The sequence below is a fragment of the Sapajus apella genome, unplaced genomic scaffold (genome assembly GCF_009761245.1).
Source record: "Sapajus apella isolate SASKATOON/1434 unplaced genomic scaffold, GSC_monkey_1.0 scaffold52, whole genome shotgun sequence".
In the NCBI taxonomy this organism is placed as follows: Eukaryota; Metazoa; Chordata; class Mammalia; order Primates; family Cebidae; genus Sapajus; species Sapajus apella.
In genome coordinates, this window is record NW_022436992.1 from 16,361,813 (window position 1) to 16,379,405 (window position 17,593).

Here is a 17,593-nt window from a genome sequence, read left to right on the forward strand (position 1 = left end):
CCCACTTCAGGCAGAGTTGAGCACGTGTTGGATACACCTGGGATGCTCTCAGGCTGGATGGTGGGTTTGACTGTAATAGATGGTACAGCCAGATTTCCAACTAGCCGATCCAGAAATGAATCATTATTATTCTAAAGGAAGATTGCAGAATTTTCAACCAACGAGATAGAATATTAGATGACCAGGAAGGAGAATGCTACTTGGGATAGTAAGTTCTGAACCTGGGTTAGCAAAACCAACCCCCAAGTTCTCTGGTGAGAACTATGTCTTTTCAGGAACCCATGGTAAAGGGGGCCAAGATTGGTGGCGGGGGGGGGGTGTCTCATTTCTTCTGTCCTGTGGATGTGGGTGGGGCTGGAGTGTTCTTTTCAGTTAGGAACGTACCACACAGCAAGAGGGCATGGGGACGAGTCAGAGAACGACAACCAGAGTCCCAGGGGAGTGAGCTGGGAGGACTTCTAGGCTGTTCATGGGGAAGAGGGCTTAAAGTGTTGTGTTTGCCCCCTGTGTGACAGAATGAAGGACTTGAGAAGGACATGGTAGCTCAGGAGGGCAGAGTTTTCCAAAACTACCTCAGGAGGTAGAGGGTAGTTTGCTGTCTGTGGAAGCCTCCAGCAAAGCCTAGATATTCAGTAGGACATGTTAGTGGAGTGGTTGAACAAATGGCTTCCAAAATGTTTTAAAAGTAAAATCCTGTGAATATTTAACTTGCTGCTTAAGTTAGACATCTTAATATAGTTCATGTGTAAATTACTATTTAAGTCATATGTACCTCTATCTTCTTTATAGATCGATTACTTTGGGGTTGCTGCAACAGTATATTGCATGCTCTTCGGCACTTACATGAAAGTGAAAAATGAAGGAGGAGTGTGGAAGCCTGACGGTCTTTTCAGAAGGTGAGTATTAACATTGGTGCTACAGTGAAAAGATAATAACTATAGTAGAATGTTGGGTTCCATCTGGGAAAAAAAAAAAAAAAAAAAAAGGATCTCTGCCACTGCATGGAAATCCTGTGCCTTGGGTAATATGCTGTCAGGACAGTCCTGGGCACTGGGCACAGGGAGCAAGCTGCATAGCTTTACCACTTCTGTCTCCCCATTAGGGCAGCTGATGCCCTCACTGAAAGCTCCTGGCCAAATGGTTGACATCCTGTACACGTGCAAAGTTGCTACTCTTATAGAGGAATCACCTAATATCACCAGCCCTCAGGTTTTCACATTTTTTTTTTTTTTTTTTGGTCTTCGGAAATACTGATCCTACTTTTTTCAGATATTTGTAAGAAGCAAAGGAAATAGTGTATGTGAAAGTGCTTCATAAATTATAAAGTAATGTGATGGGTAACTCACATTCACAGGAGAGAGTTTTAGGTTCCAGCTCTGTGTGACTTGAGTTTCTCAAATATTGTTGGTTTTTCTTTTTCTGTAAATCACAGTGAAAATTCATGATTAGTCAGGAGTTCTTCCTGTCAACCTGGATGGCTCTCCTAACACAATGTGTGAACAAACTGTTGGAATAAGCTATTTTGTTTAAGCTGAGTATTTGGTGCCTGAATATTCATTATATCACTTGTACTTTCTTTTTTGAGGCATAAAAACATGCAGAAAAGTACACTCATCATAAGTGTTCAGCCTAATGGACTTTTACATATGTTTATACCTTCTTGCGAAAATGTAAGATGGGGTTCCTGTAAACCTCATCTTCCGCAGCCCCCTCAAAAAAAGAAAAATAGCAATAATTTTATGAAATGTCATATGCTGTACATAAATAAAGTTAGGTTCAGGCCCTAGAGGAAAGCTTATAACAACTATTCTTTATTTTGAATAATGAGCCCTCATGTTTAGCAAATACTTTATTCCATCTTTGGCTCAAAATTGAAGAACCAGATAGTTTCATCTCTGACTACCAGTGTGAAGAAGAGCCGGAAGTTAACCCTCAGCAGGCCTGATGGCATTTCCTGTCTGGAGCACAATTCCATTTCATTCTACTTTTTCTCCCACCTCTTATCTCCGTGTTCTGGAGTTTTTAGTTAACTTAAACAATTAATAGTAGTTGGAAGTCTTAACTCTGAGCTTTCTCCTGGGCAGCCCAGCCAGTCTATCTGGTCCTGGTGCATGTGCGGTTAGCCTTGACAGAAGCATTTGGCCAGATTATCCAATTCTGGCAGCATGGTATGTACAGCTAGCCAGAAGCAGATAGTTTGGCTTTTTTTTCTAAGAGAAAGCAAGAACATTTTTTGACTTGCAGTATTACTAAAAGATTACGTATCTTAATTATTTTTTGGAATAAGATGTATAAGACATTTAATTGAGTCTTTAATCTCTATCGCATGTAATAGATTCAATGTTTCCATTTTTGCTGCATTGTGTTCCATTTAGGGGAGAGTTGTTATATTAAACTGTCCAAGCCTGTGGAAGTCAGATGCAGGAGTGGGGTTATCCTGCATGTTGAAGGCTACATTTTATCCATTATTTATGCTTTGTCTCTTTCAGGCTTCCTCATTTGGATATGTGGAATGAATTTTTTCATATCATGTTGAATATTCCAGATTGTCATCATCTTCCATCTTTGGATTTGTTAAGGCAAAACCTGAAGAAAATATTTCAGCAACACTATACTAACAAGATTAGGGCCCTACGTAATAGGCTAATTGTACTGCTCTTAGAATGTAAGCGTTCACGGAAATAAAATTTGGATATAGAAAATCCTTAAAAAACACACTGTAAATATGAATCTGCTCACTTTGAACCTTGATTTTTTCCATTTATTGTTTATGTACATGTTTGTTAAAAATAAATCCCATAGAATATATCCATGTGACTTAGTTGTTATAAATATTTCAGCAAAATACACAACCCCACAAGGTCCCTGTGTAGCAGGCTGATTTGGCTACTTCCGGGATGCAAGCATTTGTAAGAATAATTCAGATGTGAACATTCTCTAGAAATTACTTTTTAAACACTGACCTGTTTAAGCCACAAAAGGGCCAAGACAGCTATTTTCCAAATTCAAAGTTTTGTGTCTGTGTAAGACACACATACATACATTTCCCTAATATTTCCAAGGGACTTCAAGTTTTTCTGAATAAAGCCTGCCTGTCCTTTATTGTACCTGTTCTTCATTGTTCTCTATGAAATACAAATCCTAAACCTGTTTATTTTAAAAGTACCACAGGAAAATCTCAGGTTGTAAAAAGTCTCTTTTATAAGCTGTATAGATCATTAATTACTCATCTCTAGAATTATAGAAGACAACTTGGCATTTATTGACTTTCAGAGCCGGAAGGGCCTCCATCCCTCTCCCTTGTTCCGTTAGCATTACAATGAAAACAAATCACAGGTTATGCACAACTCAGGAGGACAGAGTGAACTGCTTCCTCCCACCCTTATCAGCTATCAGGTTCCCCATTCCAGAGGCAAACACACCCCATTTTTTGTGAATCTTTCCAAAAATGATGCAATGAATATTTTTATATACTGTATTTTTGAAGCAACTGGCATAATTCTTATTTTTTTTTCACTTAATGTGTGGCAACAGAGAATATAACTACATATGGAATGACCTCATACTTTTTAACAGTCATGTATTAGTTGGTTATTTGGTGTATCTGTCATATAAATGCCTAGAAGTGAAATTACTAGGTCAAAGGTGAGTGCATTCAAACTTTTGTATTAATATCTGCAAATAGCCTCCCATGGGAGCTGTGTCAGATATCTATAAGTGTCTTTGTTCCTCACACTCTCATCAGGACAGATCAGGCTCTGTTTGACTTTTGCCAATCTGATTGATGAGAAAATAGTAGCTCTTTACAGTCTTAATTTGCATTTCTCATTAATTAGGCCAAATATACTTTGTAAAAGCTATATGTGTTTTCTTTTCCTGTGAACTCTTACCCTTTGTCCATCTTTCATTTAGATTGTTCTTTTTCTTGTTAATTTGTAGGAGTCCTTTGTATATGAGGCAAAAGTATTTGTCCCAATTTGTCATCTATCTTTTCACTAGTAAGATTTCTGTTGCTGTGAAGTTTTTAAAATTTTGCTTTGTGCTCTGATTTCTAGTTTTAAATGGCTTTTGGCTTTTTGTGTTTTAAATTACCATTCCCAATTGAAGTCAGAGCTCTTAGACAGCTGGATGTTTGGCACACCTGAAAAGCTGTCACTTCATGTCTTTCTCTGCCACTGATCCTAGGAGCCACGGGGTCCTTTGACTTCCTTTCCATCATACAAGTCCAGTCATGTGTCCCGTCGGTTCCATTCCGGATGCTTCAGAAAAACCCACTTCAGGACTGGTTAGGCTATCTCAGCCTAAGCTTCTGTGACACCGTGTACCCGCACGGGGCTGGGAGAAGGCAGCAGTGACTTTTCTCCCACAGCAGTCTGGCTGGGCGATCCCCCATTGCACCAATCCGTGGCCCTCATAGGAGTCTTCCACGACGTACTATCTTCTCCTCGTTGCTGTTTCCAGGCCGGGAGGAGTGGAGGCAGAGGCGGGGACTGTTCCAAGGGCAAGACTTGCTCACAGCCCACGGGGCAGACACGACCTTATTGTCCCTGGCCCCTACCAAACGGAGGGCCCCGCTGGGAGTCCATGTGCGAAAATGTGAGGTGACGAGTTCACTGAAAGGCATCAGAAAATTCTGGAGAGGCGGCAAGCCCCGCCACCACTCCTCTGAGTTTCCCCCCGCCCTTCCTGTCGAGTCGGGATGACCAGGGCGGTGGCGCCCCCTGGTGGCCTTCGCGCTGCCACCAGGAGGAGAGCAGAGGTTTCTAGAGAAAGCTCCAGCAAGGCCAACTCCTGGATCTCCCCGAAGGGCTCAGGCAGCAAGAGCATTTATGTAGCAAGGTTTACTCCCTTGCTCTTTAATGGTGATCACAGGGAACAGCGTGTAGGTCCACGAATGGGTGAATTCTTAAAGAAATCATGAGACGTTGATGGGACGGAATACTCAGCACAATGTGCATGTGTATGAACCAACATGAAATAAAGTGATAATGGAAACAGCAGGTTGTGGAACGATACATAAGAAATATGTCATGATATCCTACTTAGGATTTAGAAATGCAATTATATATTAATATATCTAATACACATGACTGTGGTCAGGTTCCATTCCAGAAGGATAAACAGCACACTCAGCAGGCACCCCTGGAAAAGGTGTGTGCGACTGAGTAGGGTGCGTGAGGAAGAGGAATAAGGAGCAACTTCCAGCTTCTTACTCAGGTTCTGGATAGAATTCTTTAAATGTCTGTGCATTATTGGCTAATTAAAATAGAATGCCAGCCATATCTAACATTCGAAAAGATTACATTGTAACTCGATACATTTAGTATAATACTTTACATAGTAATAGATATAATATATACAAAGAATTAAAAGAACAGTCACAAGGGTGCCAGGACTCCACACACGACATGGGCTGGGTCAGCAAGACCCCAGCTCCCAAATCCTGGTGGCAGTGGGAGTCTAGAGCAACACTGCAAATGCCAGGCGTGGTTTTAAGGCAGGAAAACAAACTTGTCAGAGCACACTCTGCCACAGCACTTACCAAAGCCAGCACTGAGCATCGGCCCTGCGCTCTTGCTCCAGGCCCCGCCACCGACCCCCAAAGTCCTGGGAGGAGGTACTATTTGCCTGGCATTTGCAGATGAGGAAATGGGCCACAGAGAGGTATGGCTGGTGGAGAGCCAGGTGTGAAACAAGAGTCTGGCCACAGAATCCATGCCCCAAAGTCCTTGGCTTTGCTCCTGCAGGACACAGCCTAGAGGCCACTCTCAGAACCAAAGAAAAAAATGTCCCTCCCATGCTAGCTTCAGTTGCCACCCTGACACATGACATGCAACATGCTACACATCTCAGGTCTCACTGCATTGAAACCTCAGGTCATGGGGACACACTCCCACTGATTCCCCTGCCTGATGTGGGGGCCCATGACAAGGCACAGGAGAATGAGGGGCACATTGCCGGCTCTGCAGAGAACCCCATGTGCTCAAGATGCCATGGTGACCTGGTATAGCCAAACCCTTAGAGATGGAAAATAGAAAGATAGGTGTCAGGAGCTTTAGGGAAGGGAAGATGGGAGTTGTTTCATGGGGATAGTGTTTCAGTTTTGCAAGATGAAGAGTCCTGAGATGGATGGTGGCTGTACAACAATGTGAGTGTACTTAGCACTTAGACACGCTTAAGATGGGAAGGGTTACGCTGTGTTTACTTAAACACAATGAAAAGTTGTAAAAATAAAATAAATCCCTTTTAAGTTCCCAGAAGATGCATTTGCTGTCCTAGGGGATTTCCAGTGGGGAAAGTGACCTCAGAAAGCAAGTGTTTCAAAATCTTGTCATCATTGTAATTCTGTTAAAGAAGCTTTGAGAGCACACCCCTGTTCCCAAAATAAAGAAGCAGTTGTGACAATTATATTTCCACATTCATATTTTTCTTCATTTTGAATAAGCACTGCCTTTAAAAGCTACTGTACTATAACATATTCCTTTACCATATTTAAATATTCGTATTCGTTTATGTAACAATGCAGCACAGGATTAGTTTAACAGCACAGCAAAATACCGCATAAAAATAAATGAAAAGCTTTTATAGACTCACTGAAAAGATGACATGTACACATGTGTGCAACAAGTGCTCTTTACAATCTCTTCAACAATTTTTCTTGCCTTATGGCCATAATCAAACATAAGAACAACCCTCAGTGGGGGGCCCACCTGCACAGCCTTTCCACACCATTCAACTGACCACTCAGGGCAGGCCAGGCGAGGCCTATTCACAAGCTCATTAGAACACAGAAGGGACCCTGGGCCAGAAACATCACCTCCAGATAACACATGCAAAGAGGTGACAGCTTATCTCAGTTTCTAGTTGTGGGCCCTTCCATGACCAAGATCATGCACTGTTTTCAAAATTGGGATTCTTGGGACACATGTCACTGGGTGAGAAGTTCAGAATCTCATCCAAGGCAGGGCCTTCATCCTCAGGAGCAATTTCAGACTCGAACATCTGCTGCAGCAAGGCATCCACGGTCCTGTATTCTAGGAGGAAGGAGAAAGAGGCATATGGGCAGGATGTGGTGGCTCACACCTATAATCCCAGCATTTGGGGAGGCTGAGCAGGTGGATCACGTGATGTCAGGAGTTCCAGACCAGCCTGGCCACCATGGTGAAACCCCGTCTCTACTAAAAACACAAAAAGTTAGCTGAGCATGGTGGTGGGTGCCTGTAATCCCAGCTACTTGGGACGCTGACGCAGGAGAATTGTTTGACCCAGAAGGTGGAGGTTACAGTGAGCTGAGATCATGCCTCCAGCCTGGACAACAAGAGCGAAACTGTCACCAAAAAAAGGCACATGGAATCCAGATGCGCTGGGGTCCTGGGAAGCACTGAGCCTTGCAAGTCAAGGCTTTCCTGAAGGATGGCCCTGAGTCAAAGACAAGGCTCTGCACACAGTAACCAAATACTTCTTGAAAGCAAAAAATCACCCATCCATCCCGGTGTTGACCCCCACAGAGCTCCCCCACCACTGGAGGCATTGAACACAGAGGAGGAGGTGCTTCTAGAAGGCTGGGGGAGAACAGCCACCCTTAGGGGCTGCATGCTCACACCACTCCTGCAGTCTGGGCTGCAAAACTCAGGCTGGGCTTATTGTAGGGCGCCTCGGGTCACACCTGTAATTCCTTCCAGCAGTTTGGGAAGGAGAGGTGGGAGGATCACTTTAGCCCAGGAAGTTTGAGACTAGCCTGGGCAACATAGCGAGACTTCATCTCTACAAAAAATCTTTTTATTTTTTATTTTTTTATTTTTATTTTTTAAAGGCTAGTCAAGTGAAACAGTGGGAGTGGAGAAGGAACAAAGAAATCTGTAACTGGTTGTGATCAATTAGTTGTAAACACCACTGCACTCGAACCAGCCTCTACAAAAAAATCTTAAAAAGAAAAACTCCTGACAGCCTTTTTAAGAACCCCAGCCCCAGCTCTCAGAGGAGTCCTGATGACCAGAAAACATCCATGCAAGAGAATCACAATGATCACAGATACTCAAATGAAAGCCACATGAGGAGCCAGAGTGCTGAAGTCACATATTCTACTGGAAGGAGACCCATTTTGAGAGGTAAGACTTCATGGCAGCTTTCAAATGCTTACTGAGTTCTCTCATGAAAAAAAGGTCAGCACAGAACTCGGACCAATGAGTAAAATTCACCTGGGGGCACATTTCCCTCCCACTGGAACCCATCAGGGGTACATTTCCCTCCCACTGGAACCCATCAGGGGGTACATTTCCCTCCCACTGGAAGCTATCAGGGGGTACATTTCCCTCCCACTGGAAGCTATCAGGGGGTACATTTCCCTCCCACTGGAACCCACCAGGGGTACATTTCCCTCCCACTGGAACCCATCGGGGGGTACGCTTCCCTCCCACTGGAACCCATCGGGGGGTACGCTTCCCTCCCACTGGAACCCATCGGGGGGTACGCTTCCCTCCCACTGGAACCCATCGGGGGGTACATTTCCCTCCCACTGGAACCTATCGGGGGTGCATTTCCCTCCCACTGGAACCTATCGGGGGTACATTTGCCTTCTAGACCCAAACTGAGGGGCAGACTGGCTTTGGTTTACTCAGCCAGTTTTATTCATTGAGAATTAATGAAGCAAGTAAATGAACCGTTGTTAAAGACCTCTCTGTCCCACGGCCATGGTTAGACCCTGGAAGATACCATGAAGAATCAAAAGACATGACCCCACCCACGTGGGGCTTTCTACCCATGTGGAGTCTGCAAGGAAGACAGATGGTGATCAAAACAGTTACTCAGCAATGTGTGTCCTGCTGGCATGCACAGAGAGGAGGGAAGAAGAGCTGGGGACCACAGAGCACCTGACTTTCTCGGAAACACCAGGGGGCTTCCTTGAGGGAAGGGCTGCCTGAGCAGGGGCCTGAAGGATGAGGGACCTCAACTCCTCAAAGTGAGGTAAGAGTGAACTCGAGGAGAAAGCAGCAGCTGCAGAGGCTCTGGGGCAGGATGGAGCAGGGGAGCTGAGGGGCTGAAAGGCCCCACAGGGCTGAGGAGTAGCATGTGTGGCGGGCTAGTGGGAAGGGAGAGAGGCTGGGATGCTGAGAGAAGCCAGGTGCAGGGATGATCAGGGCCATGGTGAGGGTCCTCATCTTTATCCTGGAAGATTAGGAAGCCACTGAGGGTCAGATCTGCATTGTAGAAACACCACACTGGCTGCTGTGAGGACAGATTGGGGGAAGATCAATTGTATTTTTGCATCAGATTGAAACTTACTTTTTGATGCAATTCTGCAGTACAGTCCTTTCAAGGCTTTCCTTTTGTTGTCGCCATCATCCCCATGAAGGCCACGGTCCTTGGTGTCCACGTCATCAGTGAGCTTCCCATCTTGAAGTTCTTCCCTTCAAGGAGGAAGAGGCAACAGAAATGTGGTCAGGTCCCTCAGCTAAGTTCCTCATGTGGTCTCCCAGGCACGGCCTGGTGATCTGTGTCCAGGTACACCCAGGGCACTCATCTAGAGAGGCCCTCAACAACAGGCACACGGGGCCAGGCTGGGTGCCACCAGGCACCAGCAGGTTAAACATGGCAAGGTCTTTGAGTGCAGCCCACCTCTAAGTCTGAGGGTCACCCAGGGAGATGCACTACTTACTCTTGGATTCCCACTCCAAGCTCTTGAATCTTCTTCTCAATAGCAGTTTCCACTTCACTTTTTTCTAATGAATATGCCACAAAGAATGCCTCCAAGACAAATGCTATGAAAATACTGAGGAGGAGGAGGAAGAGGTAAGAGGGGGTTAGGCTGAACAGCCATGGTCTAGGTGACAAGGAGTCCTGGTTGCAAAGAACACTTGAGCCCAAGTACAAGGGCAGCCTACTGCTGCAGATAAAATGCATGGCAGGAGGGAGAAATGACAAGCAACAAAGCATCTCCCAAGGACTAGACAAAACTCCCATTCATCCAGAGGCTCATCCTTCCTTTACATCCTATTTAAACAATAAATATTGGGAGGAAAATACATTTTATTTGAGGGGGAATGTTAGGCCAAATAATTATTGGGAGACAGTTCTCCATGAATGTCTCAGGTGTCTGTGAAGACTGGATCCTCTGCCCAAAGACCTCTAGAGCCAGTTTAGAAATGTGTCCCTATTGTTTCAGGAGAGTGACGCAGAGAGAGGGCTCCCTCCCCACGGTCAGTCCAAGGCAGCAAAGACAAAGATCATACTTTCTCTCCCAGGAGAAGTAAAGATAAAGTCAGTTCCTCTCTCTCTCTCGCTCGTTCTCCTCTTTCTCTCGCCTCAGCAAGGAGGATGGGCAGGTCACCAGCAGCCCTAGATGAGATCAGTTTCCTAAGTCTGGAGTCCCCTGCTGCACCCCAGCCACTCTGTCTGGTCCTTACCACACGGGCCTGCGGAATTAGGGTCCAGGAAACTGATACAGAGTACTGCTTGGGCTGCCCCTCCTGCCATGAATAGCAGACCAGCTTTGTCTCTGACCCAAGATCTGGTGTTTTCTGTTAGTATGTGCATGGCAAATGAACATGTTAGCTTGCCAGTAAATCTCAGAGCCTTCACATTCCTGACTTGACAGTAATGATGACATAGCCCAGGGCTGTCACAGCACTCACAGGCTTTTTGGAGGGCAGTCAAAAATATCTGGCCAGGTGCAATGGCTCACACCTGTAATTCCAGCACTTTGGGAGGCAGAGGGGGGATGCTTGCTTAAGCCCAGGAGTTTGAGACTAGCCTGGGCAACACAGTGACACCTCATCTCTGTAAAAACAAATTTAAAAAGCAAAGAAAAATTCCTCACAGCCTTTTTAAGAACTCCAGCCCCCCAGCTTTGAGGGGATCCTGATGACCAGAAAACGCCCATGCAAAAGAATCACAATGATCACAGGTACTCAAATGCAGCCTCTGGAGTCACAGATTATAACAGAAAGGAGAGCCCTTTTGAAAGGGAACATGTCATAGCAGCTTTCAAATGCTTACTGAGTTTCCCATGGAAAACAGGTAAGGACAGAACTGGGACCCATGAGTAAAATCTACCCGGGGGCACATTTCCCTTCCACTAGAACCCACCAGGGGGCACATTTCCCTTCCACTAGAATTCACCAGAGGAGGCTGAGCGTGGTGGCTCATGCCTGTAATCCCAGCACATTGGGAGGCCGAGGCAGGCAGATCACCTGAGGTCAGGAGTTCCGGACCAGCCTGTTTCTACTAAAAATACAAAAATTAGCCAGGCGTGGTGGTGAGCGCCTGTAATCCCAGCTACTTGGGAGGCTGAGGCAGGAGAATTGCTTGAGCCCAGGTCAGGGAGGTTGCAGTGAGCAGAGAACATGCCAGTGCACTCCAGCCTGGGCAACAGAGTGAGATCTTATCTCAAAAAAACAAAACAACACCAACAACAAGAATTCACCAGGGGACACATTTCTCTTCCACTAGAATTAACCAGGGATCCCTTCTACTAGAATTCAGCAGAAGACACATTTCCTTTCTAGAATTTACCAGGGGGCAAATATCCCTCCTCTAGAATTCACCTGGGGACATATTTCCCTTCCACTAAAACTCACCTGGGGTCCCTTCTACTGGAACTCACTGGGGGGCATATTTCCCCTCTACCTGTGGGTGTGCTAAGTACCAGAGCAGGATGACAAAGGAACTGACTCCTTTGGCTCTCCAGAGTCCCAGTGGTTGGCTGGATTTCAGTGGAGGCTGGACTGCAACTCAGGGGGCATGTTCCAGAGATGAATCAATCTTAGTGGGGAAGGGTAGGTAGATTAGCCAGGCCTCAGTTTCCTTCTGGCCCACCCTACTTGGGAGGCTCTGAGATGTCTGTTCCATGCAGATATGCGACACACTGGTGACACCGTGAGGAACACAGAGATGAACAAAAGGAAGACCCTTCCCTCCAACAGCTTAGCACCCATTGGGAAGATGCAGCCCACCCAGCCTAACCAGGGTGGGACAGGAGAAAAGGATGGTCCCTTATCCGTGCTGAAAAAGGAGATGCGAAATTCCCAATGCGACTCGCGGAAACTCACTTAACAATGAGGATGACGACCACTATGTGGAACAAGATGAAATACAGCTTTGCAGCCTGGTGAGTCACCAGGGCAAAGCCGTTTGCAAGGAGTAGGAAGTTAAGGAACCAGGTCTTTGAGAAACTCCACGCGTCCCCTGAGCTCCAAGAGGCCAAGAGGTAATCCTCTTCTGTGGTAACCCACCTCACCGCAGGCTGCAGACTGCCCCATGGATCTCCACCTTCTCAGAAAGGATATCGTGCCACTGGTTAACCACCGTGAGCTCCGTCAGCACTGTGAACGCAGAGGCCAAGTCATTGAAATTGTTCTTGCAGTATCTGCCTCGGGCAAATGCAGAGCCCTGTAAGGCTGGGTTCCCACACACCAGGGCGTCCGGAGCAGTGAAATTCGGATCAAAGAACTGAACTTTGCCATGGAACACTTCCATCCCGACGATGGCAAAGACATAGTAGACCACCTAGGAGGGGAGACACCGGGTCACCAGCAGGCTCTTAGGCTGCAGAGGAGCGGGCAGAAGCAATGGGAAGAACTGTAGGCTCAGCCAGTCATGCTGCAGGGCCTGGCAGAAAGGGGACTGCTGGTTTATTGCCAGGGAGGGTCACCATCCCCAGTCAGGAGTTCCAAGCAGCCGGAAGGGGGTGGGCAGGGGCTGGCTACTCAGCCAGTCTGCTAGGAAGCCTGAGCCATTTGCAGAGGGACAGAGGACATGACCAGCTGGGCCACACCTTGACCTCCCCAGGGTTCACTTAAAAAGTCGAAAACGAAGCTCCGAGCAAGTTAGTGGGTCAAACATTCAAAAAAGTAATAGTCCTCTAGGAGAAAAAAAGTAATAAAGGTCAATCTTTACTTTGTTCTTTATACTAAAACAAATTTCAAAATAAATAACCAAAGAGTTAGATGTAAACACACCAAAAACCCCATACATGTATTATTTTAAAAAATTGAGTAGAAAAAGACCAGGCCAGGCCCAGTGGCTCATGTCTGTAATCCCAGCACTTTGGGAGGCCGAGGCAGGCAGATCATGAAGTCAGGAGTTCGAGACCAGCCTGGCCAACATGCTGAAACCCTGTCTCTACTAAAATACAAAAACTTAGCCAGGCGTGGTGGTGCGTGCCTGTAATCAGCTAGTCTCGAGGCTGAGGCTAGAGAATCGCTTGAATTCAGGAGGCGGTGGTTGTGGTGAGTGGAGATCATGCTGTTGCACTGCAGCCTGGGTGACGGAGCAAGACTCCATCTCATAAAAAAAAGAAAAAAAAAAAAGTAAAAGACCTTATTGAGCATGATTTAAAACCTAGAAATGATAAAGATTGACAAGTATGACATATATGATAAATCTAAACTTTTATATACCCCAAAACCAAACCAAAACAAAAAGCCTTTATGTCAAAAAGGAAAAAAAGGTGGCAGACAAGGAAAAAGGAAAAATAATTGCTCTTACAGCCTACCAAGGGCCTATTTCCTTAATAGGCCTAAGGCATATTGTATTGAAAATTAAACAGAAGAACAGAACAAGGATGAGAGCAGGCTGTTTACTGAAAAATAAGCATAAATGGTAAAAAGAACAGGGAAAAGATGCTCAGCCTCATGAATAACTAAACAAACGCAGTAAAAAAATGATACAATGCTGCTTCATCACCAATCAGACTGGGAAAAAAAAATGGAAACGTTTAATAACCCCCAGTGGTGAGGGGTGCAAAGAAACAGATGCTGTGGTATACTGCAGCTGGAATGCAAATGGGAGCTTGTCTTTTGGAAGCCAGGTTGCCATTATAGACCCAAATTTTGAACCCATTTAACCTTTGGCTAGCAGTTCCACTTCTGGAAATGTATCCAATAGATATACTCATATAAGCCCACAAAGATGCATGCACTAGGATAGTCTTTACTACATAATTTGTGATGGCAAGAAGGTGAGACCCTTCAGTGGCCTGTCAGCAGCAGGGCTGGGCAGATGCATTCTTCCCTCAATAGAACACGTTTAATCATGGCAGAGCTTACCTGCAGGCACGCGCCTCCCAGAACACAGGACAAAAGTATTCAGTAGAAGAAAGTCGTACAACAATATTTCGAATGCATTATCCCACTTGACTAAGGAAAAACTGGATACTTACAGGCATGCATGGGATAGACTCATATATGCTGAAATATTTAGGAAGAGTAATAAGAAACACCTAATAATGGTTGCCTCTGGGAAAGTGCCATGTCGGGGGTGGGCATGGGCAATTCACAATCGACCTTTCATTCTTCTGTGCTAAAGGAATTTTTTTTACCATTATCAATAAAAAGAACAATAAGTGCCCTGTTGCAGCCTCCGCCGCATCCACATGAACCACTCCAGAGCGGGAGGCCCCTGGTCCCTGTGCAAGCTTCTACTGCCTCTTTGTCGCCACTGGGGACCTCAAGGAGCAGGTGGGCCCTCTCCACACGGGGGTGAGGAAGACTCTCACTGGCACTCCCTGAAAGGAAGCTGGCTCTTAAACCTACATCCTTAAGAACCTACAGGCTTACCGGCTAGCCAGGAATAGCCACCTGGACTGTGGGTGAGAAAGAAACGACGACTGGGTCAGCCCACTGGGTTGTTGTTTACTGCAGCAGCCAGTGTACCTAACTGGCATGTGCCCAATGTTTCTAGAAACTTCATATTGCTTAAGAATGGCTACTGGAAACAATACATTACATTTACCTATTTTCCCTTTCTTCCTCTCCCTTAAAATAAGGCTGAGAGTTGCCACGAATGAACATCTCACCACTTTTGTCACGTCGGATAGCAACGAGAGCAGGTACTCACAAAGACAAGTCCGCCAAATGTCAGCATCGCAGGCCCGATGTTGATGAGCGTGGTCACTATAACCCGGAATCTAGGGCAAAACAAAGTCACCAACACAAGGCAAAAGGGAAGGTGGGAGGTAAAACTCACACCCCACCGGCGTGTTCCCCTCCACACCTTTCCCCAGGCCTGAATCTGGTCTTTAAATGTCATCAGGAATTGCCTTTGTAGCTGTGTCAGCATTGGTCCACCCACCAAGCTAACAGGGAGTTAATTGGCAGCTTCTCCTGAAGCAAAGCAAGGCAGGCAGGACCAAAGCAAGAAAGGTAGTCCCAGAGAAACTCACCAGGAAGACACAGTGTTGAGGCAGGAAAAGGATTTAGCCTCATCTGTTTTTCTCCATCCAGATCCAGCCTGTTTTAAGGCTGTCCTGGAGGTTTATGCTGACAATTGAACACCTTCTGGAGGAGTATGCCTGTCCTCGGAGGCAGCCATCTCCCTAGCACTCCCTGGAAGAACTCTGGTCTATCGAACACCGAGGGCAGGGTTTACCTGGGCTTTGGGGTCAGACTCCTGGGTTTGCATCCTGATCTGCCTCTTTCTAGCTGTGTACTATGGGGAGAGTTACTTAACCTCTCTGAGCTTGTGTCATCACCTGTAAACTAGGGATAATAAACCTAGAGATATCAGGGATCACAGGTAGGATTCAATAAGACAACGGTTAGCCCGCTTGAGTTAGCACTAGCTGCATCATGATAACTCTTATTTAGTCACCATGCAGGCAGGCACAGTTCAGGCCAGTCACAAGGATGACAGTGACCGTTACAATCCCTGCCCTCAGGTGCTCCTTACCCATCTTCATCAGCTTCCCTCCCCACAACCATGCACCCCAGAGAACCCCAACAACTTACATCCTGGACTCATAATTGGGCACATCCTGGATTCATAATTGGGCAAATTTATAGTAAGCAGACTAGAGTGCTTTCCACCAGGCCCAATGTGGGACCCCCTCAAGTGTAGCCATTGCTCACCACTTCCACTTTACCTCCGAATGCTGACGATGACCCTTAGGAGCCGGAGTATTCTCAATATCAAGACAATATCCAGTATCTGCTGACTGTTATATTCTCTGGCTGGAAAAGGAACACAATCGTTTAACATTCCAATTTCTCAGAGCCTTTGGCTTATTCCTTTTATGCAGTGAGGTCTGTGGCTCTGTGAGTACCAGGGAGGATGCAGCTTCACTTCAAGGATAGACAATGGCTGTGAGCAATGGAGAAGGAAGTGCTGCCCGGACACCTTAACTACTTCTGTGCATCAGAGCCAGGGGCCGGCTTTAAAGAGATGACCATGTGAGCATTTGGTGTGATGGATGCTTACAAACAAAATCTCTAAAATACAGCTAAACACAAATGAAGCCACCATTGTCCAAAGAACATGCAACATTTTAAATAATTATCTTATGTCCCCTTTTCCTCTCTCCAAACATCTTAACAGTACGCAGTGGGTGTTCAACAGACTGATAAAACGTTCAATAGATTGAATGCAGGATTCCCATCCCAGGAGGTAGTGAAGCTGAGAGCTGGTGGCACTGACCTGACTGAATGGTGGCGTTGGCCACAGTGGCCACCAGGGCAGCAATGATGATCAATGTGTCAAACCTAACGGTGCAAAAGCAAAGTCAGTTATGAATCAAGAGAAAGGCCTGTCAGGTTTCGGACATGATGAATTCTGGGAAAACTTCCAATCCAGTATCATATGCAATGCAATGTTTCAGCCATGAAACTGATTTCCATCATTTTTAAGATGGTGGATATGAAGCAAGAAACACTGTTTGAGCAACCTAATGAGATTCCCTTGACTGCTCCAAAGAACCACCCATGGGCATCTATAGAAATCAGCTAGTTCATATATCATAGTAATCATCTTCCAAAATAGTCTAATCTGTAAGAATACTTTGACACATTTTCAGAACACACAGTACAATCTTTCTTGGCATTAATTTTACTAAACACATTGTAACTTTTTAATTGAAAAGGAAATCCATCACTTGTTACTCTTCTAACAACTGTGCCAAAGGACAACAAAATATTGGACAATATTAACCCATTCCCCTTTGGCCATATGCGCACCATAATAGTTTCCTGGCCCTTAGAGCAGTGTCAGGCCTGCATTTGTGTCTCTGTGTCCCACAGGGCCTGACACACAGTCAGGCAATTTGCAGCATGTGCAAGATGGTTCCAGACTGGGGGTAGGCAGTCTGGGAAAGAAATAGCCCACAGGGAAATATATCTCCCACCCAGGGAAGAGCTTACTAACAGTGCTCATTGTAAGTGGGCCAAGGGATCAATGGAAGGAACTGCCTTGTTGGGCATGATGTTCTGAGACTGTAATAATAAGAAATATATATTTAGTCTTCACCAGTATACTTAGTTCCTGGCGAGAGCTTGGAAATCCTTGTAATTTTCCAAGTCATAAGAGTATATCATGGACTTTTACGTAGCCATAAAGAAGGATGAAATCATGTCCTTTGCAGCAGCATGGATGGAGCTGGAGGCCATAATCCTGAGTGAACTAATACAGGAATAGAAAGCTAAATACTGCATGTTCTTACAAGTGGGAGCTAAATATTGAGCACACATGGACATAAACATGGGAGCAACAGACTCCGTGGACAACCGTGGAGCAGGGTGTAGCTTGAAAAACTACCTATTGGGTACCATGCTCACTACCTGAGTGCACTATACCCATGTAACAAACCTGCACATGTATCCCAGTA

At 45.6% G+C, this 17,593-nt stretch overlaps 2 protein-coding genes across 5 annotated transcripts in view; one reads left to right on the forward strand and one right to left on the reverse strand.

Moving 5' to 3' along the window:
- BUB1 (BUB1 mitotic checkpoint serine/threonine kinase) overlaps nt 1–2,815 on the forward strand; it is a 39,936-nt gene extending 37,121 nt beyond the window's left edge. For all 3 annotated transcript variants that reach the window (XM_032243691.1, XM_032243692.1, XM_032243693.1), the window contains 2 exons: nt 790–896; nt 2,490–2,815. In XM_032243691.1, the coding sequence (XP_032099582.1) occupies nt 790–896; nt 2,490–2,685 (303 nt within the window). In that variant the 3' untranslated portion in view covers nt 2,686–2,815. The remainder of the gene's footprint in view (nt 1–789; nt 897–2,489) is intronic.
- Nucleotides 2,816–5,213: 2,398 nt separating this feature from the next.
- The window catches only part of LOC116526941 (two pore calcium channel protein 2-like), a 46,115-nt gene continuing 33,735 nt past the window's right edge, over nt 5,214–17,593 (reverse strand). The window contains exons 12-19 of one of the 2 annotated variants that reach the window (XM_032243695.1): nt 16,411–16,475; nt 15,860–15,947; nt 14,836–14,905; nt 12,285–12,504; nt 12,048–12,138; nt 9,656–9,769; nt 9,283–9,407; nt 5,214–7,034 (exon numbers count right to left, since the gene is read on the reverse strand). In XM_032243695.1, the coding sequence (XP_032099586.1) occupies nt 6,889–7,034; nt 9,283–9,407; nt 9,656–9,769; nt 12,048–12,138; nt 12,285–12,504; nt 14,836–14,905; nt 15,860–15,947; nt 16,411–16,475 (919 nt within the window). In that variant the 3' untranslated portion in view covers nt 5,214–6,888. Of the gene's footprint in view, nt 7,035–9,282; nt 9,408–9,655; nt 9,770–12,047; nt 12,139–12,230; nt 12,505–14,835; nt 14,906–15,859; nt 15,948–16,410; nt 16,476–17,593 lie in introns of those variants that run through there. The other variant, XM_032243694.1, reaches the window with a different exon arrangement.